Source organism: Dromiciops gliroides, chromosome 3, assembly GCF_019393635.1.
Source record: "Dromiciops gliroides isolate mDroGli1 chromosome 3, mDroGli1.pri, whole genome shotgun sequence".
Taxonomy (NCBI): domain Eukaryota; kingdom Metazoa; phylum Chordata; class Mammalia; order Microbiotheria; family Microbiotheriidae; genus Dromiciops; species Dromiciops gliroides.
Window position 1 is genome coordinate 31,118,070 of NC_057863.1, and position 26,335 is coordinate 31,144,404.

The 26,335-nt window shown below is 42.3% G+C and overlaps 2 protein-coding genes across 2 annotated transcripts in view; one reads left to right on the plus strand and one right to left on the minus strand.

The window, feature by feature from the left end:
• LRRIQ4 (leucine rich repeats and IQ motif containing 4) overlaps nucleotides 1-13,086 on the plus strand; it is a 36,524-nt gene extending 23,438 nt beyond the window's left edge. The window contains exon 7 of the mRNA XM_043991509.1: nucleotides 13,022-13,086. The gene's annotated coding sequence lies outside the window, so the exon portion shown is untranslated. The remainder of the gene's footprint in view (nucleotides 1-13,021) is intronic.
• LRRC31 (leucine rich repeat containing 31) lies at nucleotides 2,859-24,917 on the minus strand. The gene is made up of 10 exons (XM_043991510.1): nucleotides 24,877-24,917; nucleotides 21,174-21,464; nucleotides 17,170-17,289; nucleotides 13,038-13,205; nucleotides 11,558-11,725; nucleotides 11,214-11,381; nucleotides 8,654-8,821; nucleotides 7,175-7,342; nucleotides 5,184-5,351; nucleotides 2,859-3,190 (listed from the first exon to the last, which is right to left on the minus strand). Exons 1-10 carry the CDS (start codon nucleotides 24,884-24,886, stop codon nucleotides 2,859-2,861), a joined length of 1,761 nt encoding a protein of 586 aa, XP_043847445.1. The 5' UTR covers nucleotides 24,887-24,917.
• Between the last annotated feature and the right edge of the window lie 1,418 nt (nucleotides 24,918-26,335).

Consider the following 26,335-nt stretch of genomic DNA (forward strand, 5'->3'; position numbering starts at 1 on the left):
CTAGCTCTAGATATTTATTTGATTCTAAGGCCTGGCTTTGTTTTGTATTCATTGTGTCACCTCTCTTTTCCTTTATCTTTATCTGTAAAATGGGGGTGCTCACCTATGACTTCTTTGGTTTACTATGAGACTCAAATGATAACAATAGTTGAAGTTCCCGTTTATATAGATTTCTTCATTTGAGGTTTAGAAAGTATATCCAAAACATTATTTCCTATGAGCTTCACACTTTCCCTCTGGGGTCAGTACTTGCCTAAAATGTCCCTTTTAAGAGACAAGAAAATTGAGGTTTACAGAAATCTAGAAGTTTTGTACATCCTGAAGAGTGAGTCTTCATGTAGCTCTTGACCAGTAGTACCTCATTTGATCCTAACGACAACCCTAGACAAGGGAGGTGTTGCTATTATTCCCATCTTACAGATGAAACGGAGGCAGACAGAGGCTAAGTGATTTGCCCAGGGTCATACAACTAGTTGGTGTCTGAACCCAGATTTTAACTCGGGCCTTCCCAACTCCAGGTTGGGAAGTGCTCTATTCACTGGGTCCTCAGCTGCCTGGAGAGAAGCCTAGGAGAGCAGAAAGAATTGACTCAGAAGACCTGTGTTTGAATTCTATTTCTACCACTTACTCACTTGGTGACCTTGGGGAAGTCACTCAACTTTTCTGGGACTCAGTATCTATAAATGCAGAGGGTGGACCAGATGACCTCTGAGGCCCCTTACAGTGACAAAGCTACTATGGTAAGTGTGATTCAGTGTGACTTTCCAGTGCACAGCGTAAGACTGGGGGCATTCCAGATTTCTTGGCAGAATCTCCAGGACTACCTGGTGTAACTTGTACCATGACAGGAGTCCTCTTAGAACCCCCTCCCCCCCACTCCAGTTGGTTCTATCCTACTTGAAGATATCCAGTAATGGGGTAGCCACTGCCTCCATGAGGTGGTCGTTCTAGTTTGGGACAGTTTGGTTAGTAAGGCTTTTAAATTTTTTTCTTTTTATTTTCATTACTTTTTAAAAAAATTCAATTTTGTTTTCAGTTTTGATTTTTTTCCTCCACCCATTAAAAGCTAGAAAAACAAACCCATTATAGATACATACAATTCAGCAAAGCAAGCTCCCGCTTCAGACGCATCCCAAACCACATATATGCTCAGGCTGCCCTCTGTGGTAAAATAATGGAATTTGGCAGACTGATTGGGATGGGCCACACCTGGCCTGTCCCGAGTGCTGATGTCAGCAGGAGAAACCACTCTCCACAGGCAGTTTGAAGGACCTCCCCTTTTGGGGGAGGGAGAGTAAACGCTTGCTGAGGAGAGCTCAGTCTCTTTCCAGAGTCACTTTCTTTCTGGTGGTGTGAGCTGCAGGAGCCAGCAGGAAGAGGTTTTTTCCTGGCAGTTTGTCTTGTGGGCCCTGACTACAAAGCTGTTTCCCATTGAAGCTGTGGTCCCCAGGTGGTGACTTAACATACCAGCCCTGCTCTTTTGAATTAGCTGAACTGGAAGCGAGTTCGGGGATTGTATAGACTTAGGTTAGAGTTAGGGGGATTACCCAATTTTCTTTTTCCCTATTTCCTTGTCTTTGATTTTATTAATTTCACCTTTGCTGTTTATTTTATTCCCATTAATAAAACCTGATTTGTTTGTGGAAAAGAGGCTGTTAGGCTCCTTTCTTACTGGCCTGGGAGAAATATCTAAAAAGGCAGTTCGGAGGGGAGGGAGCTTTGGGCCTAGAGGTCCCTCATTATTTCCGGGACCCCAATATTATGGTGAACCACTCAATTAACTCTCCCTATATCAAATTTGGCCCCAACACCTCTGCACCCATCCCCTTCCTGTCTGGAGGTAGGGAGCAGATTTCACAAGGCATCCTTTGGAACTGTGGCTCTTCATTAATTACTTTCTTTCTTTCTTTTTTTTTTTTGGTGAGGCAATGGGGGTTAAGTGACTTGCTTAGGGTCACACAGCTAGTAAGTGTTAAGTGTCTGAGTCTGGATTTGAACTCAGGTCCTCCCGAATCCAGGGCTGGTGCTCTATCCACTGCACCACCAAGCTGCCCCCATTAATTACTTTCAATACTCAAGTGGATCTGCATTCCTTCCATGTGGATGTTCCCTCCAACAGGGCAGATTTCCACCACCCCTGTGTCTGCTTGTCCATGCCTCCCATAAGTTTGCCATGGAAGGCCTATTCGGCATGCCAGGGGAGGCTCTCACATTCCCAGAGGAGCACATGGCTGGCCTACCATTTATCCGAGCTGGTCTTGGATTCAGGAGGACGTATGTTCAAATCTTTCCTCTCACCAGGATGGGTGACTGTGGACACAAGTCATCCAGCCCTCACCAGCCTGTTTTCTCTAAAATGTGTCTTACACCTGTAGTACCTGCTCTGAGGGTCATTGGGAGTCATGTCTGTAAAACACTCTGCAGATTTGAGAGCACCTTGTACCTGTTAGTTATTATCATTGCCACACAATGTTCTTTGCTATTACTCCTGCACACGTTATCTTCCTGAACCTTAAACCCCATTGCAGAAGCTCCAAAGTTGGTTCTAATCCGATTGAAGTGACGTTGTCTCATGCTAGAGTCAGCGGTGGTGTAAACACTGATAAGAACCCTGGATTAGGAGTCAGGAGACCTAAATCTGAGTTCTGACTCTGCTACTTATTAGCTGTGTGGCCACAGGCAAGACACTGAACCTCAGTGGCCCCTTCTGGAAACAGGCAGAGGAATAATTGCATGATGTCCCTCCCAGCATCAGTGTAAGGAAAGTGGTTTGTAAACTTCCAAGTGCCACATAAATAATGTTATTATTATTAATAGAGGAGGTGTTTTGTTTTGTTTTAGCTCTGGGATAACAGATGTCATTGGAATCCACCATAGTCAAAGTGGATGCTTCTTTTGTGATTTCGGTTAAAATACTCCAGGTCTTCCTCCTGAGGTACTGGGATCCTCCATCTTCGGATTCCTAGCTCAGAGAGCATAGGCAGTTTGGTCAGACTGTTTAGCAAGTGTCCAAACCATGGTCCGCATTCCCGAAAATTGGCCGGCCGAAGGCTGATATCCAACAAGGTCAGTTCCTTTAAGAACGGCACATTTTGACAGAAGGTAGCCCAACCTTCATCTGAAATGTTGTCATTATAGCTTAGATCCAGCTGTTGAAGTTTGCTAAGGTAACCGGTTTGTATAACAGATGCTGAAAAAACAAACAAAAAGTACTGTGAACTTGGCGAGGGGCATCTGGAAGGCATAGGGTCAAGCTTAGCCTCTGACCCATGTAAATTATGACACTGGGCAAGGGTCATCTCCCAGGGTCCTAGGAAACTCTCTAAGACTCTTGTGTCAGGATGTGCCAACTTGCTTTGCGAGAGGAAATTTCCTTATCTGAGAATCGTCTATACCAGTGAAATGACGGCTCTTCCTGTCTATCTCTGCTCTATGTCAGGTGCTGTACTTGGTGCTGAGGACACAATGCCCCAAATGAAACAGTCTCTACCCTCAAGAAACACATTTTTTTTTAAAGAAAAATTTATATTTTTTCCAATTAAAAAAATCTACATCCTTCCTAATTCCTTATCTCCCACTGGAAAAAATAAAAATTAAAACAAGGTCCTTTTTAACAAATATGTGTGGTCAAGCAAAATAAAACCCTGAGTTGGGTATGTCTGAGAAATATATGCCTCATCGTGCATGCTGAATCTGCCCCTTCTCTGTCAGGAGGCAGGTATTAGGCTTCATCCTCAGCCTTCTGGAGTCATGGCTGCTCATTGCACTGATCGGAGTGCTTAAGGCTTTCTACACGAGGTGTTGCATAATTGTTCCCTGGGGTCGTCTCACTTCACTCTGCATCAGTTCATCTGAGTCTCCCCAGATTTCTCTGAAACCACTCCTATCATCATTTCTTATAACACAATAGAATTCTGTTAACACTCATCTGCTATGATTTTTTCAGCTATTTTAAAATTGATGGACACTCCTTTATTCTCAGTACTTTGCTACCACCAAAAAAAAAAAAAGATCTTTGTAAATTTGGGTCCTTTCTTCTTCCTTTGATTTTTTTGGCTGTCTAGGCTTAGTCGTGGTATTGCTGGGTTAATGGGCATGCCCAGTTTATTTACTTTGGGGGCATAACAGGAAGTTTGCATGCTATCAATGAAGCCAGCAGATATTATATGTATAGATCTATATAAATGTATATATGTATGTATACATACATATACATATACATACACACACATATGAGCTAGGTAGCACAGTGGATAGAGTCCAGTGGCTTGGAATCAGGAAGATTCATCTTTATGCGGTCAAATCCAGTCTTGGATACTTACTAGCTCTGTTACCCTGGGCAAGTCACTTAACCCTGTTTGCCTCAGTTTTCTCATCTATAAAATGAGCTGAGAAGGAAATGGCTAAACACTCCAGGATCTTTGCCAAGAAAACCCCAAATGGGGTCACAGAGAGTGGGACATGACTGAAAACTAATAACATATATATGTATGTATGTGTAAAAAAGTGTGTTTTATGTATATGTCTACATATATAAACATATATGTATGGATTGTGTATATATGTATGAATATACTATATATGTGTGTGTATATGTGTGCTGCTTTTGCTGCTCACTTTACCCAGATTCACTTTTTTTCAGATTCATTTGTTTGTTTGTTTTCGGTGAGGCAATTGGGGTTAAGTGACTTGCCCAGGGTCCCATAGCTAGTAAGTATCAAGCATCTGAGGCTGGATTTGAATTCAGGTCCTCCTGACTTCAGGGCCGATGCTCTATCCACTGCACCACCTAGCTGCCCCTTCAGATTCATTTTTATAAAAATATTTTGATAAGAAGGAAGAGAGCAGTTCATCTGGGAACATAACCCCTCTCTGTGGCAGCCCCCTCCCCAACTCTGCTATTTTTCTGCATATACACAACACACATATCAGACATGTTCTGGGTGATAGAGACACAAATCAGCTGAGTTTTAGAGCTAGAAGGGACTTTAAAAGTATTTTAGTTTAAACCCTCCATTTTACTGATGAGGAAAGTTGAGTGACTTGTCCAAGGTGACACAGACAGTAAATTGCAGAGCCAGGAATCACACCTGTCTCCTTTGACTCCACACTCAGTTCTATTTCCACATTAATTCCCACATTATTGGAATGCCAAGACTTCATTGCAGCTGGCAAATACACACCCAGGAGAGCCATATCTTCGGTGACCAAGGAGCAGCTTCTCAGTCTTAGCACTTGGAGGGCAGCTGAAAGCTTCAGAGTCTCCAAAAGCAGATTTAGGTTTCCTCCAACATACTTATTCCAAGAAAGGTCAAGTATCTTCAAGGCAGGGAGATACATGGAGGCTTCAGCTAAAAAGGTAAACATGAACAACTTCTGTTTTCTTTCTTTCTTTTTTTTTTTTTTTTTGGTGAAGCAGTTGGGGTTAAGTGACTTGCCCAGGGTCACACAGCTAATAAGTGTTAAGTGTCTGAGGTCGGATTTGAACTCAGGTCCTCCTGACTCCAGGGCCGGTGCTCTATTCACCGTGCCACCTAGCTGCCCCCAACTTCTGTTTTCTTAGAGAAAATATAATGATTTGGTTCCAAGGAAAAACAAATGGAGCTTGAGTTAAATAAGTGTGCTATGATCTAATAAGTTAACCTCTGTTTTTCCTCTTCTGCAAATATTTGCTCCAATTCAAGGTTTTTATTTTGATTTAGAAATATTAGGAAAATATCAATGTTTGGGAAGCCTCAATTAAATAACTCTTCTCCCAGGATTTATTTTCTTCACTATTCTTTTGGGAGGAAGAAGCAAGGGCCTAGATAACACATTTATATCAGAAATATTTTGGAAGACGCAGTTCCTTGAGGTTTTACCTTAGTCAAATCTTCAGCAATTTGCTGTCCTACTGCTAATAACAAGAACAAATATGTATTTCAATATGGCAACACTGAATCAATCTGTGGTAACATGCACGTAACTGTACAAACAAGCAATATACAAGATAAATAGGAAAGAATTAAGAAAGGGTAGGCCCTAGCATGGAGAGGGATTGGAAAAGACTTCCAAGAGAAAGTGGAATTTTAGCTAGGACTTGAAGGAAGCGAGGAGGAAGAGATGATGAGGAAGAACATTCTAGGCATGGGGGGCAGCCAGAGAAGATGCCTGCAGTTGGGAGATGGAGTGTGTTATTCAAGGAGCAGCCAGTACGGTGATGTCGCTGGATTGAAGAGTATGTGGGGGTTAGGCTGTGAGGTGTGAGAAGACTGGAAGGGGCAGGGCAGGTTGTGAAGGGTTTGAATGTCAAACAGAGGATTTTATATTTGATCCTGCTGATGATAGGGAGCCACTGGAGTTTATTGGTGGGAGAAGAGTTTAATGTGGTCAGACCTGGGCTTTAGGAATATCAATTTCATAGCTGAATGGAAAATGAATTGGAAGTGGGGAGAGTCTTGAGACAGGCAGACCCAATGACACTAGTCCAGGAGTGGGGTGATGAGGGCCTGCACCAGAGTGGGAGTAGTGTCAGAGAAGAGAAGGGGACATATTGGAAAGATGTTATGGGGCAGCTAGGTGGTACAGTGGATAGAGCACGGGCCCTGGATTCAGGAGGACCTGAGTTAAAATCCAACCTCAGACACTTAACACTTACTAGCTGTGTGACCCTGGGCAAGTCACTTAACCCCAATTGCCCTGCCAAAAAAAAAAAAAAAAAAAAGGAAAGATGTTGCAAAGGTAAAAACTGATAACCCTTGGCAACAGCTTGGATATGGGGGAAGAGGGGTGAGAGATAGTGAAGAGTCCAGTATGACTCCTAGATTGTGAGCCTGAGGGGTGGGGGGATGGTATTGCCTCCACAGTCAGAGGGAAGCTGGGAAGAGGAAAGATGATGAATTCAGTGGGTGGATTGGGGGCAGAGAGGACAGTCGGCCCCTGCCAGGTGCAATTGCACCAGGAAAAGAACGTTTTAGCAGGGAAAACAGCCTCAGTACGTGTGGCATAGCTAACCCCCAAGTCCCCAGGAGAACGCGGGGAGGTAGAGGGTGATGGCAGGAGGCAAATGGTAAATGGACTGGTAGGGTAGTATCCATTTTTGATTTGATACAGCTTATGAGGAAAAGAACATCCTCACATTAGAAAAACAAATGAGATTCCCTCTCTTGGGTATCTATGTAGGGTCAGCTCTTACCGAGAGCTGTGAATGCATCCTTTCCCAAGGCGCAGCCATGCATGACTAAAGTTGCCAACTCTGGTAAAAACCGCAGCCTGCTGAGGAGATTTTCAGAAGAGCCGCCCACGTTCTTGTTGGCCGATAGATCCAATTCCTGAAGACTGGAGAGTAAAGGGATGACCTGGGCTTTTAAAACATCACAGAGTGACATACTCATGAGTGGGCTAGAGATGAGCATGGAGGTCTAATACTGCCCTATGGCTGCAAGTTCCTTAGGACCCTCCTGAAAGATCAGAGCAAAGAAATCACCAGTAATTCTTTTTTTTTAGTGAGGCAATTGGGGTTAAGTGACTTGCCCAGGGTCACACAGCTAGTAAGTGTCAAGTGTCTGAGGCCGGATTTGAACTCAGGAACTCCTGAATCCAGGGCCGGTGCTTTATCCACTGCGCCACCTAGCTGCCCAATTGCCAGTAATTCTGCCTTGAGTTGGGAAGACAAGGTTTATTTTTATCTCCTCTGAATTTAACAGGATGAGATTAAGATAATTTTTTGTGGTTGCTTTCCAACAATTTTTCATCTGCCAAGGCGGTCGTTCATCAGAGATGGTGTGGAGAGAGGATGAGGATAAAATTCTCAGTATGCTGCTGAGAGCTAAGACCTCCTCTCTCTGAAACCTCCTCCTTATGAATAAAATGAGAAGATGGTTATGATGATTTTTATCTAAAGACATTCACTAGTTGTAACCCTGGTCAAGTCAGTGAAGTGCTCATTCTGCCCCTCAGTTTCTTCATTGGTAAGATGAGTTTTGACTCAATGGCCTCTAAGATTCCTTTCAGTTCTAAATCCACGATCCTATGAAGACCTGAGTTCAAATTTGGCCTCAGACACTTATTAGCCGTGTGACCCTAGACAAGTAACTTAATCACTGTCTACCTCAGTTTCCTCATCTATGAAATGGGAATAATAATAGCATCTGCCTCCAGGAGTTGTTGCAAGGATCAAATGAGATAATATGTGTAGGGTGCTTTGCAAACCTTAAAGCACTATATAAATGATAGCTATTGTTACTGGGGGAGGAAGAATAAAAGAAAGAAGGGCAGGCTGAGTGAAGAGAGAGAATGCAAAAGAAAAGAAGATCGGAGGCTCAAAAGACAAACTTTTCCCTCCTATGGGATTTAAAACAGGAAGAACCTTTCTAACCTTCATTTCAATCCACCTCATCTTACAGATAAGGAAATCGAAGAGAAGTGATCGGTGCAAGGTCACATGGGCAGCAGAACAGGATTCAAAGCCCAACTCTACCTGAGATACTTCCACAGTAAATACCCTTGCCTCAGGATCCCCTTGGCTCTTTCTTAATTTGGGGGCCCATCCTACATGCGCTAAGCGCATGGCTGCCATGGATCGGGGCAGCAGAAGGAGGAAGTTCCAATGTAGAAATGCAATTGTGTGGTCAGTGGTCAGTGGCCTACTTTAGTGGACCTTCTCAGCTCTTACTCAGAGATGCTATGTCCTCTTCTGATAAGGAACACTGGTGAAGGTCCAGAGCTTGGAGCTGCTTCAGATGAGCCAAGTGGGCTGCAGCGTCTTTAAACCCTCCCCCTGCCTCCTTGTTGCCGGATAGGTCCAGCTTCCTTAACTCGGGCAGATATCCAAAAGCAGCACCTGCCAAGGAAAGGAGAATCCCTTTATGAACTCCTGTAAATGGTGGGAAAACGAAAAAATATATTTTGTTCCTCATGACAGAAAAGGAACTAGGAACTTCTTGCTTTTAAGACTTCATGGAAGGGGGCAGCTAGGTGGTGCAGTGGATAGAGAGCACCAGCCCTGGATTCAGGAGGACCTGAGTTCAAATCCGGCAGCCTCAGACACTTGACACTCACTAGCTATGTAACCCCAATTGCCTCATCCCCCCCCCCACCCCCGCCAAAAAAAAAGACTTCACAGAGAGCTTCCTCTCTCACTGCAGTGACTTTTTATTTAACTCCCTCGAATCCTGTAACCATCCAAAAACTGTCCCTGAGCATCAGGCTTTATTCTTTGACTTCAGGTTTGTTCAAGCTGCCGGCCTGGAGGGACACAATTGTCAGGACAGGAGGCAGTGGGGATTGGGGTCAGTTTTTACAGTTGTAATCTGTGCAGGCAAGTGACGGTGGGATGGAAAGGGCCATTATTCCTTGGGTAGAATAAGTTAGCTTCACCTTCCTCCTCTATAAGAGGAAGGCAATGGACTCCACCATCTCTGATACCTCTGTCCTGTTTTACATCCTGCAGTTCGTTTGGTGAACTTCATTTCCTATAAGTCACTTAGCATCAAGCTGCTCTAGGTAGAACGTGAATTTTAACCTGAAGTAGACGAAAGAGCCACTAGGTGGGGCAGAGGATTGAGCTCCAGGTCTGGAGTCAGGTAGACCTAAATTCAATCTGGCCTCAGCACTTACTAGCTGTGTGGTCCTGGGCAAGTCACTTAACCTTGTTTGCCTCAGTTTCCTCATCTGTAAAATGAGCTGGAGAAGGAAATGGCAAACCACTCCAGGATTTCTGCCAAGAAAATCCCAAATAGGGTCAAAGAGAGTCAGACACAACTGAAAAGACTGAACAACAAAAAGACCTCCCCCCGCCCCACTTTTTTTTTTTTTGGCAGAATTGGCTCCATCCCTCCCACTACTGAATAACAATGTTGGACTGGTCCATGATTTCAGTGGTATCAAGAGCTCCTGAGGAGGAGACCACTTCTCCCAATGCAGACTGGTCACTGCTCTGCCACTTACAGCCTTAGAGAGTGATGTGTGTCCCTCCAGGCTGGCAGCTTGAACAAACCTGAAGTCAAAGAATAAAGCCTGATGCTCAGGTGGGACATTGAGATAGAAAATGTCATGTCCAGGGTCACAAAGCCCATATGTGCCAGAAGCCAACCTTGAACTTTTGGCTCTGGGCTGGTTCTCTACTGTGATTGGCTCTCTAAAGCCAGGTGGTACCCCCCTCTCCCCAAATTGTGCCCCTCCTTGGTGGCAGCTTGAGCAAACCTGAAATCAGAGAATAAATCTTCATCCAAAGGGGAAGTTTTGGTTTGTCATAGGATTCAAGGGAGCCAAATAAACAGTGCCAGGTCTAGAGTCAGGAAGACCTGAGTTCAAATCCAGCCTCAGACACTTACTAGTCATTAAACCTGTATTTGCTTCAGTTTCCTGAACCGTAAAATGGGGATAATAATACACCTAGCTCCCAGGGTTGTTATGAAGATCAAGTGAGATGATATCTGTAAGGCACTTAGTGCCCGGCACACAGTAGTTGCTACATAAATGTTAGCTATTATTATCACATAATACTATCAAACAGAATGTTTTTGAAAGCAACAGTGAAACTGGAGGCTCCATGCCTTTGGCTCCTTTAATAACATTGTTCACCTAATTTCCCCAAATATTTATTAGTTTTGTTACTTACAAGGCATAAGAACAGGACCTGTGATTTCACAGATAAGGAAACTCCCTCTCCCAATAGAGTTTGGCATCTTCTCAATAGCTGCCTAAAGCTCTGAGAGGTTCAGCCCTTCCCCAGCATCCCACGGACCCATATGTGTCAGGGGTGAGACCTGAACCCAGTTCTTCCTGTCTCCAAGGCTGTCTCTCTGTCCACTGGGCCACTATTTGCAAGGCCTTCACTAAAATCTTCTTGGGATGCCTCACCCTGGTGTGGAGGTGACTCTCGGTTCCTGACTGGTACACAGCAGGCTTTTAATAAGTGCTTATTGCTTGCTGAAAGCTATGACCTTGGAGCATGAGCTCTGGCAAGTTTGGAAAGTATGGACCCTGAGGTGGCCTGCATGTCTCCTGTCCAAGGACCAGCCTCTCTTAAGGTCTGAGAGGTTCATCCCCACTTGTTACAAGCAGAGATGAGGAGGGAGCTGGTTCCTCACATGAGAGAGAGCCTATGCAGCAGACTTGGGGGAGAGATTGGAGATCTGGGAACGACTGCTGGGGGTCTCAGACCTCAAAGGTCATGACCTATTCCAAGGATTCCATGTAAAATGTAAAATGGTTCAGCCATTTGAACTCACCTACAATCTGAATGCTGTCTCGAGTTAAGCCACAGGTATGTAACTTTAATACTTTCAGGTTGGGGGTATTTTTCAGCCCCTGCATGATACTGGCTAGACTGCAGCCAATGTTTCTGTTTATAGAAAGATCAAACACTTCGAGATTCTGCATCAGGGGTAGCACCTGACCTGGAAAAAATGGGGAAAATACTAATTATAAAACTACTTGGAATAAAGCAATAATAAGAAGCTAATTATATTTTGAATTCAGGGAGGAGGAGTAAAAACCTGCTGGATTTCTTCTGATCAGCTACCTAATCCTGGGAGCTCTCCCACCTTAGTTTACCTTTCCCAGGGTCACTTACCTATCGAGGCTGCATCTTCTGCTGTGAGGTCGCAGTCCATAAACTTTAGGATTTGGACCTTGCTTCCCTCTTGCATTCCCTGCATGATCTGTCTCAGGTTTCCTCCCACATTACTGTTCCAGGATAAGTTGAGTTCTTCTAGGTCTGGGGTAGTTTTAAGGGCTTCTCCTATAACAAATTGGTTGTAAGTCCAAGTCAACTCAGTATTCTACACAGCTTTGTGGGGAAATGGGAAAAGAAGCCCCCAGAAACTCTGTTGGGTACTTCTTTGAGTTGCCAGGATTAGAAATAAGACAGGACATTCTGTTGGCCCACAGAGAGATTTAGCCTACTTTGACTCCATGGATACCATGCTTATCTGAGCCAACAGAGACAGAATAACAGAATATTAGAAATGAGTAACCTGACAGCAGAACGGTGCTGTGGTCGGGGGAAAATCTAGACAGGATGCTTAGAAAGCTCCTGACCAGCCAGGAGAACAGGACTGTGGAGAGGGTGATGAGACAGAGAGGGATTCCTAGGCCTGGGTGGGTGAGAGGCCAAAGATCATTGAAAAAGGACTTCTCAATTGCCAGGGATGGGGTAGTGAGGGAAGAGCAGAGGGAGCAATGAGGCAGGCAAAGATTTTTCCTTGATGAGTAGAGGCCATTTCAGCAAGGGAACTTTAAATTTATGAGCCTATGCAGACTCTGAAGAATATGGGACAGTTATTTTTTTGACAGGGGAAAAAGTAAATAGGATAGGTCTGACATATGGAGCCCCACCAAAGGAGGGCAGACAGAACCAAGTCCAAATCATGTGGGTACAACCAAGGGGCATTGAGGGTCTGGGGGTCTCCAGAAGAGGGCATAAGTGGTAAAGAGTCCTCCTTCTAGGATTTCCCTAAATCAAGGAAATATTAGTTACCATCTTGTTCTTTTATACTTTGTATTTACTTATCTGTATTGACATTGTAACCCACCAAGAGAACAGTAAGCTCCCTGAGGGCAAGAATGATTTCATTTTTGTCTTTGTAGCCAATTCTTGGCACAAAGTAGGTGTTTGTTGAATTGAACTGAACCGGATGATTTGCTTTTTTATTAAGCTTGTTTCAGTTCCCCCTCAGCCCTAGGACCTTGATGACCTATGCAGTCATTGTCTTCAAATGTTTATTATAGTTCTTTGTGTTTCTTTCATATATCCCCAATTAGAAGGCAAGCTCTTTGGAGGCAAAGACCCTGTCTTTTTTCATTGTTGATTTTCCTGAAACAGTGCCTTGTTGAATAAGTAGGTGCTTAATGAACTTTCCCTTAATTCCAATCCATTATTTTTGTTGTTGTCATTAGGGAGGGAAAGTCTGGTAAAAACATGGTAGACATTCTGAATGTTTCCTGGTCACATGTAATGTATAGACATTAGAGCTCTGTATCCATGATTTCAGGCTGTACTGTCCCTAACTGAATTTCCCATACTCCCTCTTTCAAGAAAACATACATCATACCCAATGCTAAGACATCATCGGTTGTGAGTCTACAGTTATTCAGTCGGAGGATTTTTAACTTGCTGATATGATGAATTTGCAACATGATTGGCCTGAGAGCTCCACCTATGAGGTCATTCCAGGAAACATCCAGTTCTTCCAGGTCTGGGAGAAGAGGCAATAAAGCAACTAGAAGGAAATATAAGACAACAGGCATGTGCATCAATTTCATGGGTATCACTAGATAGTAATTTTTCAACTGTGCATATGTGCTGCTGGGCTAGGTTGACCTGGTTACTTTTCCTCAGCTGCCTTTCTGGGTGGGATGGGGGGGGGGTGAGGGGAAGGTATACACTGGGAAGTGAAGGTTATATAAAAACAAAAGATAAAAATTTTTATTAAAACGAGTACTTGTTCATTGCTCACTCTGGCTTTTCTTTTCTTTTGCATATTTTGCAATGCAAGGTAAAGGAAGAAGGGTGGGGCCTGCTTTTATTTCTTGCTGTACTAATAGGGTGTTTACTCTGGATTGAATTCCTTGAGCAAATAAGCATAATATAAAGTCCCTCCAGAAGATGTGCATGAACGGTGAAGAAAGCAAAACCGAGCTACACAGTGACTACAATATTGTAAATGAAAACAACACTAAAAGTCAGCTGAACTTCAATAAAATGCAATGACCAATTTTGGTCCTAGGGAACAAATAAATGTTGAAACATACTTGTCCTTCCCTCAGTATAGAGGTAAAAGACTATGAGTGAGGAAAATTTCAAATGTGGTTGTATTCATTGGCTAGTCCCTTATTACACTACCATATTAGGTCTCTTTTTAAGTTGTTTTTTTTAAAAATTATTTTAAAAAGTTAAGAATTTGACAAATACCATCAAATATGACATTGCCATATATGAATATAGGACCCCTTTGGCCAAGGATTTGGAATTAATAAAGATGATGGTAATGAGTCAGGGCAGAAAGCTCTAGTGTTCTCTGATTCAAGAATTAAAGGAGTTAGGACTGTCTGAAAAGACAGTCTGCTTTATCCTAAAGGGGAGGGAGAGGTGAGAAGTAAACAAGTGCACTGTGGAGGAAACAGAGTTCTAGCAGTATTGGAGGGAGAAACAGCAGGGAGATGGTGTGAAGAGGCAGGGACTGCTTTATGCCCAATGTCATGGCCTCCTCAAACAAGCAACTTTAGTTGAGACATTTGGGGAAGTCAGGATAGGAGGACATTGTAACTCCTACACAAGGACTGTTTTTTGGGCTGAGTTTAAGGTGGATAGAGCCACGTAGAGTGCTATGTGACAGAGACAAAACTCACTATTTCTATACTTTGCCTCATTCACTTATCTTCTTGTGCTTTCTTTAGGGAGAGATAAATCTTCTTTACCAGTTCTTGTTCACTAAGACTTTGCTTTCTGTTTGCCACTCATTTTAAAAAGAAGCCTGTTTGTCTAAGACTGTCTGTTTGTCTAAGGCTGTCCGTTCCAATACTGATTTGTGTGTATCCTTCAGGTTTAAATATAGCTGAGAGAGAGGCAAGTGAGTGACAATATATATCCAGGGAGAGAGATCGATTTTCATAACTGCTAAGAACATTCTGAACATTCAAATTGGAATTAGATAGAAAAGAGATTTTTATTGATTGATATTTTTATAACTTCCCCAAAACAAAGTAAAATCAAATGAATCCAGAACAAAAGAAAACTGAATCTATAGTAGTCCTTGTGGTGAAAGTGCTGGAGTGAGCTTTTTAAGTTTGGGGGGAGCTAGGTAGCTCAATGGATAGAGCTCAGGGCCTAGAGTCAGGAAGAGTCATTTTCCTGAGTTCAAATCTGACTTCAGACACTTACTAGCTGTGTGATCCTGGGTAAGTCATTTAACCCTGTTTGCCTCAGTTTCCTCATCTGTAAAATGAGCTGGAGAAAGAAATGGCAAACCACTCTGGTATCTTTGCCAAGAAAATCCCAAAGGGGGTCTCTAAGGGTTGGGCACAATTGAGAATGACTAAACAACAAACTTTAGGTATCTTCAGCACTTTTGTTTTCCCCACACAGATTAAAAGACCTCTTTCTCTCCCACTTCCCTAAAGAGGAAGGGTGAGGAAGAGCTGAGGTCATTGGCTAAAGAGAAACAGTTGACTGGAAGAGTTTGAGGGTGTGGCCACAGAGGGTGCTGTCATCTGGGCCTGATTCAAGGCCATCTGGTGCTTCATGTTTGTGAGTGGAATGAAAGGAGAAGCTCATAGAACATTGAACAGTTAGCAATAGGAGCTCGATTTAGCCATAGAATGGAAAGGACATCTAGCACTGACTCAGTGGAACCCAGCTGCCCTGCTTCTTGCTTCTACTGCCACCCTGCTGGGCCCATGTCAGGCCTGAGGGAGAGCATCTCTGGCCTCCACGTGGGCTGGATTTGGAATAGGACCTGAGCCTAAGTCCCCCACATCAATTGCATCTCTTTTTTTCCTTTCTTTTCTTTCTTTCTTTTTTTTTTGTGAGGCAATTGGGGTTAAGTGACTTGCTCAGGGTCACACAGCTAGTAAGTGTTAAGTCACTTAACCCCAATTGCCTCACTAAAACAAACAAACAAACAAACAAAAATGTTTTATCAATGATTTTTTTTGGCATCACTCTCACTCCTCCCTACAGCTACCCCTTGCTCCCTAGGTCTGTCCTTGTAACAAATAAGTATAGTGAAGCAAAACAGAACCATACATTGGGTGTCTGAATATGTATGTCTCATTCATCTTTTGGGGTCATGGTTGGTCATTACATTGATCAAAATTCTTAAATCTTTCAAAGCTGTTTTTCTTAACCACAGTATTGTTATCGTAAATCTGGTACTTCTGGTTTTGCTCACTTCACTCTGGATCAGTTCATATAAATCTTCCTTGGTTTCTCTGAATCCATCTCTTTCATAATTTCTTATGTCACTTTCAGTTACTTTGGCAGACCTCCTTTTCTTTATTGCAAGGAAGACTTCAATGAATGGCAAGTAGTGATTATGTTATGAAATAATGGACATAAAATTTAAAAAGCATTTCCCAAATTCTGAATAAAATCAAAAGGCAAAAACAGTATAATGTTTCCTTCAGCAGAAACAATGATTCACATTCCATAGGGGCAGAGAAAAATTATAATGTTATAGCAGAAAGAGCACTAGCCTAGGAGTTGGGAGACTCATGCTCTAGCCCTAACTTGGCCACTAATTAACCGTATAAACTCAGGCAAATTGCTTCTATTTTCTGGACCTTAGCTTTCACATCTGTAAAATGAATAGGTTGAAGTAAGTTCATTCCAGCTTTAATATATGAGTTTATGATATTTAAATTTAAAAGTTGCTTTTCTATAGGACAATTGATGGTTTTATATGAGACTGTAAAGGTATCCCTCTCCCAGATGAGGCCCAAAAAGGGAAAATGACTTGCTAGAGGTACCCAGGTCACACACACAATGACAGGTGCTGTATTGGCTAGTTATGGTGGCATTGCTACTAAAGTCTCTTTTTACTTTGAATATGTGACATGACACTTTAGTAAAACAATGACAGCAACAACAACAAAAAACCCTCCCACCAAACAAAACCTAGATGTGTTCTTTTAGTTTGTAGATGTTACGTGCACATTATTCCCATGTCAGGATAGACACAGAGTTTAGTTAAATGAATAATTCTTAGAGGGAGAAAGCAAGGTCATATCTCTTGCCATCCAGGCTCAAATTTAGGCCAAGCAGATGTTTCTTGCTGATAATGCTACTTTTTTACTCCATGGGTAATTAAAAAGCCACACATGCCATGCCTTCTGGGGCCTAGGCAGGGCTCCAGTTTATTGGTGTGTTCTGAGGACTCATTTAATCTGCAACAGCAGATGTTGTCTATGGAGCAAGAGGCAATTAGAGGCTGGTTGACACCACCAAGAGGAATCAGGAACCAAAGGAGACTTTCCTATAACTCAACTCAGACTCTTTGAATCTAGAATAAATATGTAACATATGATGTGATATATGACAATAATACAAATATTATTGTTATTATTAATTATTATTATTCTCATTTTAGATGTGGGAAAGCTTAGGCTCTGAGGTTTTGCCTCTTGTCTGTATTCCTCAGGCTAATAAGAGTTCGATCTCGGCCCATTTCTCTTGTATATACCCACCGAGTTCAGCAATGTCAGTTGATGTCAATCCACAGTTGTTCAGATCGATGCTTCTGCTGTTGGGTTTCTTTCCCATCTTCTGCAGGAACTGTTCTATTTTAGCTGTATTGGATCCTAAATCTTTTTCTGTACCAAGTGACTGAGATTCCACTGTGGCATAAAAATAAAGAAGGATCTACAGTTATTCAAAAATTCATTCCTTCACTTCATTGGACACTAAGGCCTTATGTTGTACAAGACACTGTGCAAGGTACTGGGATAATACCAATAATAATGGTACTTTAGTGCTTTTTTGCGTGTGTGAGGCAATTGGGGTTAAGTTACTTGTCCAGGGTCACACAGCTAGTAAGTATTAAGTGTCTGAGGCCGGATTTGAACTCAGGTCCTCCTGAATCCAGGGCTGGGGCTCTATCTACTGTGCCACCTAGCTGCCCCAATAATGGTACTTTAAAGTGTGCAAAATGCTTTACATTTATAGCACCCTGGAGCCTTCTCACTTGTAGAAGCTCAGAAAGCTAACCTAGTTTCTAGCTACTTTGTGGGCAGAATACTCTCCATACCATGGCTCAGAAGCCCCCATCAATGAGCTTACTTTTAACTAGAAAGCTAGAAGACACACTTTGTTCAAAAGCAAAGGAATTTAATGAAATAGAATAACAGTGGAAAAAAGCAACAACAGAATAGCTTCCTCCTACCCTTTGCCTTTAGACTTGTTGCTCACTCTCCCACAAACTGGCTTTTCAATAGGAAAGAGGGACATGTAAAGCACCACATGTGGAACATATACACATAGGGAATATGTGTGTTCGGGACACCCAGGTACAGGGGCAACTCATTTATCCAGTGCTGCAGAACTGTCAGTTTCCTTTGGTGATGTCATAGCACTGTCTCTGCTGTGCTTGCTCCTTAGTGAGTATCACTAAACACTGTGCTCTGTTAGGCATCTCTTATCCACTCCAGCTGGTCTTTAGTTATCTCCAGGGATGCCTAATACTCTGTCTACTATCCACTGGGAATGTCATGCTTAGTAAGGCTCTGTGATGGGAAAGCTGCAGCTCGTATAGCCAATGATTTGGAATCTCTTCCCCTTTGATTGCACCAGAGGGTAGCAATGCCCAAGCCAAGATCATATTTACTCTATGAATTCTGTTCTTTATCTACTTTTTCCTCTCACTCCTTCAGTTCAACTTTCATCTGACTTATTGTCAGGAATCTGCTTTGTTTTTGTTTTTTTGTGGGGCAATGGGGGTTAAGTGACTTGCCCAGGGTCACACAGCTAGTAAGTGTCAAGTGTCTGAGGCCAGATTTGAACTCAGGTTCTCCTAAATCCAGGGCTGGTGCTTTATCCACTGTGCCATCTAGCTGCCCCCCTCTGCTTTGCTTTTAAACATTTTTTATTGTAAACCCATAACTGAAGAAATCTCCCCATGGCTCTACTTTCTAAAGTAGGAAAGATGATGAGTTAAATTGTGGTGAGGAATTACTTTTGATTTCCACCTATCATCCTCCTTCATTCTGTGCAAATCACCCAAACTTGGTTAGTTGGAAAAGACTAGTGACCTTTTATCCTACCCACCACCACTACTCCAGCACCTCATGGTCTTTCTTCTCTTTAAATTCTTTACCCAAGTAAATAGTTTTCTGTTTTGGAAAGTTACATGGTGCTACATTTAAACGTCTGCAACATAACATCATTAGTATCCTGATACGTGTCAAAATGAATATATAACACAGCTGCTGGTAATTTTCTCTAAGGTACTGTCATTAATCACATTTCAAATGCATGCAATAAACAGGAGTTCGTGGCAGTGGAATATTTAGAATACAATAAAAAGCATATATAGTTAGTAGTACAAACATTTAGACCAAAGCATTGCTTGTGCAATAAAGAATTCTTAGCATATATTAGCAGTAATACATATATAATATTATATTTTACCATAGTGGCAAAGTTATATATATATATATATAAACATATAATGCAATATATTCATACATCTACTGGATGTAGGTATGGATATATATAAAACATATGTGTGCATATACTATAGAGAGTCATGATAACTAACGTGCTGTTCATCCTTCATTTTCTTTTTTTTTGCTGGGCAAGGAGGGTTAAGTGACTTGCCCAGGGTCACACAGATAGTAAATGTCAAGTGTCAAGGCCAGATTTGAACTCAGCTCCTCTCATCTTTCATTTTCAAAGAGGACCAATGACTTCATGGGTGATGTCAATAGTATAACCATGGTAGCACATAATATAACAAATCATAACTTTTATTAAACACATGAAAATATAAGTCATAATTCTTTACAAAGCGCATATAAGTAGTCCAACAATGAACATCACCTGGCTATGCAGATAATCATGCCTCCATTTTTTTTTTTTGGTGGGGCAATGAGGGTTAAGTGACTTGCCCAGGGTCACACAGGTAGTATCAAGTATCTAAGACTGGATTTGAAATCAGGTCCTCCTGAATCCAGGACCAGTGCTTTATCCACTTCGCCACCTAGCTGCCCCGCCAATGATCTCTCTCTTTTTTTTTCTTTTTCTTTTTGGTGAGGCAATTGGGATTAAGTGACTTGCCCAAGGTCACATAGCTAGTTAAGTGTCAAGTGTCTGAGGTTGGATTTGAACTCAGGTTCTCCCGAATCCAGGGCCAGTGCTCTATCCGCTGCACCACCTCGCTGCCCTCAATGATCTCTTAATTGCCAAATTTGATGCTATTTTCTCAGCCCTGAAGTTTTTCAACCAATTTTGGAAGTCCTGAGTTTGAATCCTGCCTCAAGCATGATACCTGTGTGACCCTGGAAAAGTCACCTAACATCTTTGAGCCTTGGTCTCTTTGTTTATAAAATGAGGATTATAATAGCAATTACTCCACAGGCTGCTGTGAAGATCAAATAAGGTAATATGTGAACAGTACTTCCCAAACCTTAAAGTGATATGTGTGTATGTATGTGTGTGTGTATATATATGCTACTTCCTTCTCCTCCTCCTCCTCCTCTTCTTCCTCCTCCCCCTTTTCTCCTTCTCCTTGTCTTCTTCTCTCTTCTTCCTCTTCTCTTTCTTCTTTCTCTTTTTCCCCTTCGTCATCATTGTATCACCATCACCATCACCAGCAGCATTGGACACTGTTAACCACCCTTTCCCAGAATACATTCTCTCCTTTGTGGGTTTTTGTGATGCTATTCTCTTCTGGTTCTCTTCTGTCTAACAGATCATTCTCTCACTCCTTTGCCTGTCCATCCTTCATATCTTGTCCCCTATCTGTGGGTGATCCCCAGGGTTCTGTCCTGGGCCTCTTACATTCTTTCTTTGGGTGACTTTCCCTCAGCTAAACATGCCCAGTTGCTTCCTAATATGATCCCAATATGATCCCTCACCATGCTGATTGCCCGCCTGTAGATTCCCTCTAGGTTTTTACCGATGTCCTTCCCCAAGCTGAACACAAAACTCCAGATGTGGTTTGACCAGGGCAAAGTCCAATGGAAACTTCACCTCCTAATTCCTGGGAGCTATGTCTCCTTAAGGCAACCCAAGACTTCATTAACTCTTTCAACTGCCAAAAATAGAATAGAATTGCCCCAGTCACCAGGCTACCTTCTCTTAAATCCAAGGTTCTTAACCTATGGTCCATGGATGGATTGTAGGGGTCTGTCATCTTAGATGTGGAAAAATTTACATTTTCAATTTTGCTAATTTCTAAGTGAAAGTGAGCATTTTCTTCAGTTATTTAAAAATATTACTTAGACAAGGGGTCCATAGGCTTCAGCAGATGCTGCCGTAGGGGTCCCCGACATCAAAAGGGTTAATTAAGGATCTCTTTTATATAGGGACACTTCATTCTAGCTTCAAGACTAAGATGACCCAAAAGAACATATTCCAATAGAATAGAAGAAAAATCTTCCACGGTTATAAGGTGGATTCTTAGTACAATCCTTCACATTTTTCAGAACTAAGTTGTCATCAAAACAACAACATAAAGTTAGTCAGAGGTTACCTGTTTCTGAGGTGGTTGGTGTCTTGGAGCTGGTCTCAGTTTGGGTTTTGATCCCGGCCTCAGTCTCCATCTCATTATCAGGTTGAGAATCAGTTGTTTCCAGCTCACTGGCCTCCTTTTTAAGGTCAGTTTTGGGAGGATTGGGTTTAGACCCCTTGAACAATCTGCTGACCAAGGAGCTCTGGGATTTCCCCTCTTTCTCAGAGGATTTTTTCCCCTGTAGCTGATTCATGAACAAACTAAAGGGGGATTTTCTCGAGCTGCCTCCTTCTGGTTTCTCCTGTTCGGATTCTGGGAGGAAAAAAAAAAGATACTGCCCAAAGGCTTTAAGTCATCCATCCCCCAAGAGCCTCGCTTCTGTCCCTCCACCATGTCTCTTCATTTTTATCACTAGCATTGTCTGAGGCAAATAAGGATGTAATTCATACAGGCTCTGGGAACTAAGCCTGGGTCAGGCACAACCAAATCTAAAGTAAACTTCCCTTTTTAGCTTTATTCCTAATGTTGCATCAGTTGTCAATGATCCTAACCTGGGCAAGCAACATAGGTCTGTGAATCTTTTTTTTTTTTTTTTTGGTAGGGCAATGAGGGTTAAGTAACTTGCTCAGGGTCACACAGCTAGTAAGTGTCAAGTGTCTGCATCCGAATTTGAACTCGGGTCCTCCTGAATCCAGGGCCGGTGCTTTATCCACTGTGCCACCTAGCTGCCTCCCTGTGAGTCTTTTTAGAAGTACTCCCCAGGCCACGACTACATCTGCCTCTCTGGACCTCAGTTTCCTCATTTGAAAAATGAGCAGGTTGAGCTAGATGATGGTTCCTTCCGGCTCTAGATCCAGGATTCTAGTAAGGAATCAAAAAAAAAGTAATTTCTTAGGGGCTTATTATGTTTGAAGTACGAGGCTAGCCATTAAGACCCTTTATTTTTATTTTCACTTCATTTCATCTGGGGGAGGAAGGGGAGTGGCCATCCTTGAAAATCCAAATTCAGCTTTTGAAGAGTTAAAAGGAAATGAAAAGGTGTAGCAGGATGTGGTCCTGTTTACAAGGGAAACCACGCCCACCCACCCTGTGGTCCTGGGCTAAGCCCAGAGGTAAATGATGACCTCATTGTAGAGTACAATGGGGGTGGAGCCAAGGAGCCTGAGATTTTAAACCTTAAAAACCCTCTGTCCTAGCTCCGTGGATTGGCAAGTGAGGAAACTGAGTCAGAGATAGGAGCAAGAAAAAGATAAATGCGGTAAAAAAACCCAGAATGGCCACTGATAACAAGGAGGAAATGAAAGGAGAAGAAAAAGGAATCGTAGAGGCTGGGGAAGAAATCATCACAGAATTTCTGACCTGGAGGGGACCTAATTAGGGAGTCAATGTGTCCCGATTCCTCCATTTATAAAACAAGGAGGAGACACCAGGTAATATCTTTTTTTTTCTTTTCTTTCTTTTTTTTTAATGGGGCAATTGGGGTTAAGTGACTTGCCCAGGGTCACACAGCTAGTAGGTGTTAAGTGGCTGAGGCTGGATTTGAACTCAGGTCCTCCTGAATCCAGGGCCAGTGCTCTATCCACTTCGCCACCTAGCTGCCCCTCACCAGGCAATATCTAATGTTCCTTCTGGCTCTAAATGAAATGAGTATCCATGAATGCCCACCATATACCTGTACTTTTCCTTCCCTTCTTCCATCTTAGTGGCTCAACAGTTACTGTTTTTATAGGAAGGAAAACTGAGGCACACAGATCAAGTCCATTTAGTTACACAAAGTGAAGGGGATAGGTTGCATAGACCTTTAGGCACCTGGACTTATAAAAATGCCTTTTCAAAGAAAAACTATTTTTAATTAGACCAACAATAATTGGTGGCATTTCTAAAGTATTAACAACTCGCAAAGGAATTTTCCTTGCAAAAGCTCTGTAAGGAGATAAATTAGGTATCACAAGCATTATTTCCCCTGTATCACAGAAGTCGATGTAGGGGTATTATTGAGGAAATATATGATTGAGAAAACAGTGAGTAAGGGATAACCATTGGTCATTGTGAATATTCCATTGGTGGTGGTGATGTTCAGTTGTTTCAGTCAAGTCCAACTATTCAGGACCCCATTTGAGGTTTTCTTGGCAAAAATACTATAGTGGTTTAGCCATTTCCTTCTCCAGTTCATTTTATAGGTGAGGAATCTGAGGCAAGCAGAGTTAAGTGACTTGCCCAGGGTCACACAGCCAGTAAGTATCTGAGGCCAGAGTTGAACTCAGAAAGAGTCTTCCTAACGCCAGTCCTAGGCACTCTATGCACTATGGTGCCACCTTGCTGGGTACCGAATAGGTTTGGTTTAAAAAAATTATATATATGTATGTATGTATATAAGTTCACAGATGAGAAAGAATGGAAAAACACAATCTTGTAGGATAACACATGAAGTGAACTATCCGGTAGATGTTTCAGGTATTCATGTATGTGTGTTTTGTATAATAATACTTGGCTGAGTTTGTTTTCTGAGCTGACCTGGTATTTCTTGCAGATGAAATAGCACAAATGCAAAGTGGCAAAATTCATAAAATATCCTCAAATTGTTCTCTACCATATCAACTGTATTGGAACAAATTTGCATTTTGAAAACAAGCATTGTATCAGACCTGATCGTATAGATCTGGTATGTAGTTGGTTACTTGCATACTATCTCCTCCATTGAATGCAAGCTCCTTTTTTTTTGGTGTGGTATTAGGAAACTTAATGCAAAGTGAATGCCAAGCCATTGAAATGGTAGCAGATGAATGTTCATAATATTATCATGGTGAAGCACGGAGGTCATATGGACTGGTGCAGAGTGAAGAAAGCAGAGCAGGAGAACAATGCCCATGATGACTACAGCTGAAGGAGAGCTATATTTGGAGTTAGAGAGGAGAGAGGTTCACATCCATTTTCCATTTAATGCCTTGGGACCTGGTCACTTTCCTTCTTTGGTCTTCAGTTTATTAATCTATTAAATTAGGGCAGTTAAACACTAGGCTTTCTAAGACATTTTCCAAGCCTTCAATCTCAGATCCTATGAACACATGATGAAGCACATCCCTTCACTCTGTAGGGAGGTGGCGGTCTAAGGGAACAGATTGCATCATACACTGTCAAGCACAATCCAGCAATTTTCCCCCAAATTATATTTGTTACAAGGGAAAGTTCCACATCTCGGCCCCCAGGGAGGGGGAATGTCAAAATCACTATGGTGTAAAAACAAAAAACATGGTGGCAGCTAGGTGGTGCAGTGGATAAAGCACCAGCCCTGGATTCAGGAGGACCTGAGTTCAAATCCTGCCTCAGACACTTGACAGTTACTAGCTGTGTGACCCTGGCTGGGCAAGTCACTTAACCCTCATTGCCCCGCAAAAAGCCAAAAAAAACCAACCAAAAAAACCAACAAAAATCCCCAACAAAATAGAACAATGACTAGAACAATGAAAAAACCCAAAGAGCTAACATTTCTGCTAGTTTGCTTTGTTTTCCAGAAATAAAATGCTAAATTTCAATAGATAAACTTTTTGATGAGATAACATCAGAATAACATATTTTAATCAGTAATTTTCCTTGCACAGAAGATATCATTCTCTGTCTCTGTCTGCCTTTCTAATGGTCTCTATCTCTGCCTTTCTGTAGCTCTCTGTCTCTGTCTCTTTCTGCCTGTCTTTGTCTTTGTAACAGGCAGGGAAAAATGACTTACCTTTTTCCATCTTCTGGGATGTGTCAGCAAGTCAACAAGTGTGGTTTCCGGACTTTGAAAAATGCCTATCCCAGCTTCTGGGATAATAATGTGTTTTTAGAGTGGCTTGTCTAAGAGAGAATGTGTTTCCTGGATGTTTCCTTTCTTCCCAAATTTGACCTCAGCAGTTCAGTACCAAAGCTGCTGGGCTGTCTGTGATCTGCACCAGCTGGGCTTCAGCAGCCTGGCTCGGTCCACTAGCCTTGGAAAAAAGACAGAAGGTATGACTGCACACAGGTCCTGAAGTGGGACTTCTCTGGAAGTCTTCTGACTTTGATCTTAAGGGGAAAAAATCCCTTCTCTCCCCTCCAGGAAGTGACAGGGGCGTGTGGCTTTCCTACCTGCCAAGGATTGCCAAGGGAAGGTGGGAACCAGACTGTCCCATGAAGATGAAGTCCCCAGGATTCCTGAAGGCTGCCCGAGGAGTGAACCTGTTGTTCTTCAGTTTTCCACCTTGCCACCAGCCTTTGGAAGGCAGGTGACAACTGTGAGCCCTGCCAGGCTCCTCTCCACAAGGAGATGTGCAAACAAAAGGGTAGCAGCAGGTCTTTAGGTCAATTATATTCTTATGGAGAGAGCAGGGTGGAGAAGTTTACTGGTGTAATAAATGTTGTTGCACCTGTAAGGAATGAGGAATATGAGGAATTCAGAAAGACCTGGGAAGACTTGGATAAACCATGCAGAGAGAAGGAGGCAGACAAACAACAAACAGACTCAAGGACCTAAGTCATACAAATCTAAAGGACAACAAAAGGAACCCTACTGCTTTGCAATCCATTTTTTCCTTTTCAGGAAAACCCTGAATTTAGTGATCACCAAATAAAACGAGCATTTCCATACACATTGCAGAGCAGGGGGTGATTTTGCATGAAATTGCAGATCTCTATTAGGTACAAATTGCTTTTCTTGTGACTATATACAATAAAACTCTATCTAGAAAACCAGAAGCTTCTTCCATTTACTAGTCTGGGAGATAAATTAAGGGAAAAGTTAAGTAGGGGAGATTTATGATCTAATATCCAATTTTAATCTCACACTTTTAAAGACATTCAGCATGTCACTTTCAGAGCTATCCAGCCTGTCTGTGATTCCTCTGACCTTGTTTCTGTTCCCTTCTCATTGTTTTTGGGATGCCCTATCCTAATCTCCCTCTCCCTCCCACCACCCTTTTCCCTGAAAAAACAAACAAACAAACAAAAAAACCCCCAAACACCCTTGTAGCAAATATATATAATCAAGCAAAACAAATGAACAGATGGGCCACGACAAAAAACGAGTGTCTCCTTTTTCACCTTCGATCGTTCGCATCTCTGGGCAAGAGGCAGTTCGAATGCTTCCTCACTGGTCTTTCTATCATTTCATCCATCAGAGTTCTTGAGTTTTTAAAATTGTTTGTCTTTATAATGTTATTATAATTGTA

Coding starts and splice junctions, on each gene's coding strand:
- LRRC31 (XM_043991510.1), bottom strand. Junction 17,290..21,173: donor ACCAACCACCTCAGAAACAG/GTAACCTCTGAC, acceptor GTACAGAAAAAG/ATTTAGGATCCAATACAGCT. Junction 3,191..5,183: donor CGAAGATATGGCTCTCCTGG/GTGTGTATTTGC, acceptor TTGTTTTTTCAG/CATCTGTTATACAAACCGGT.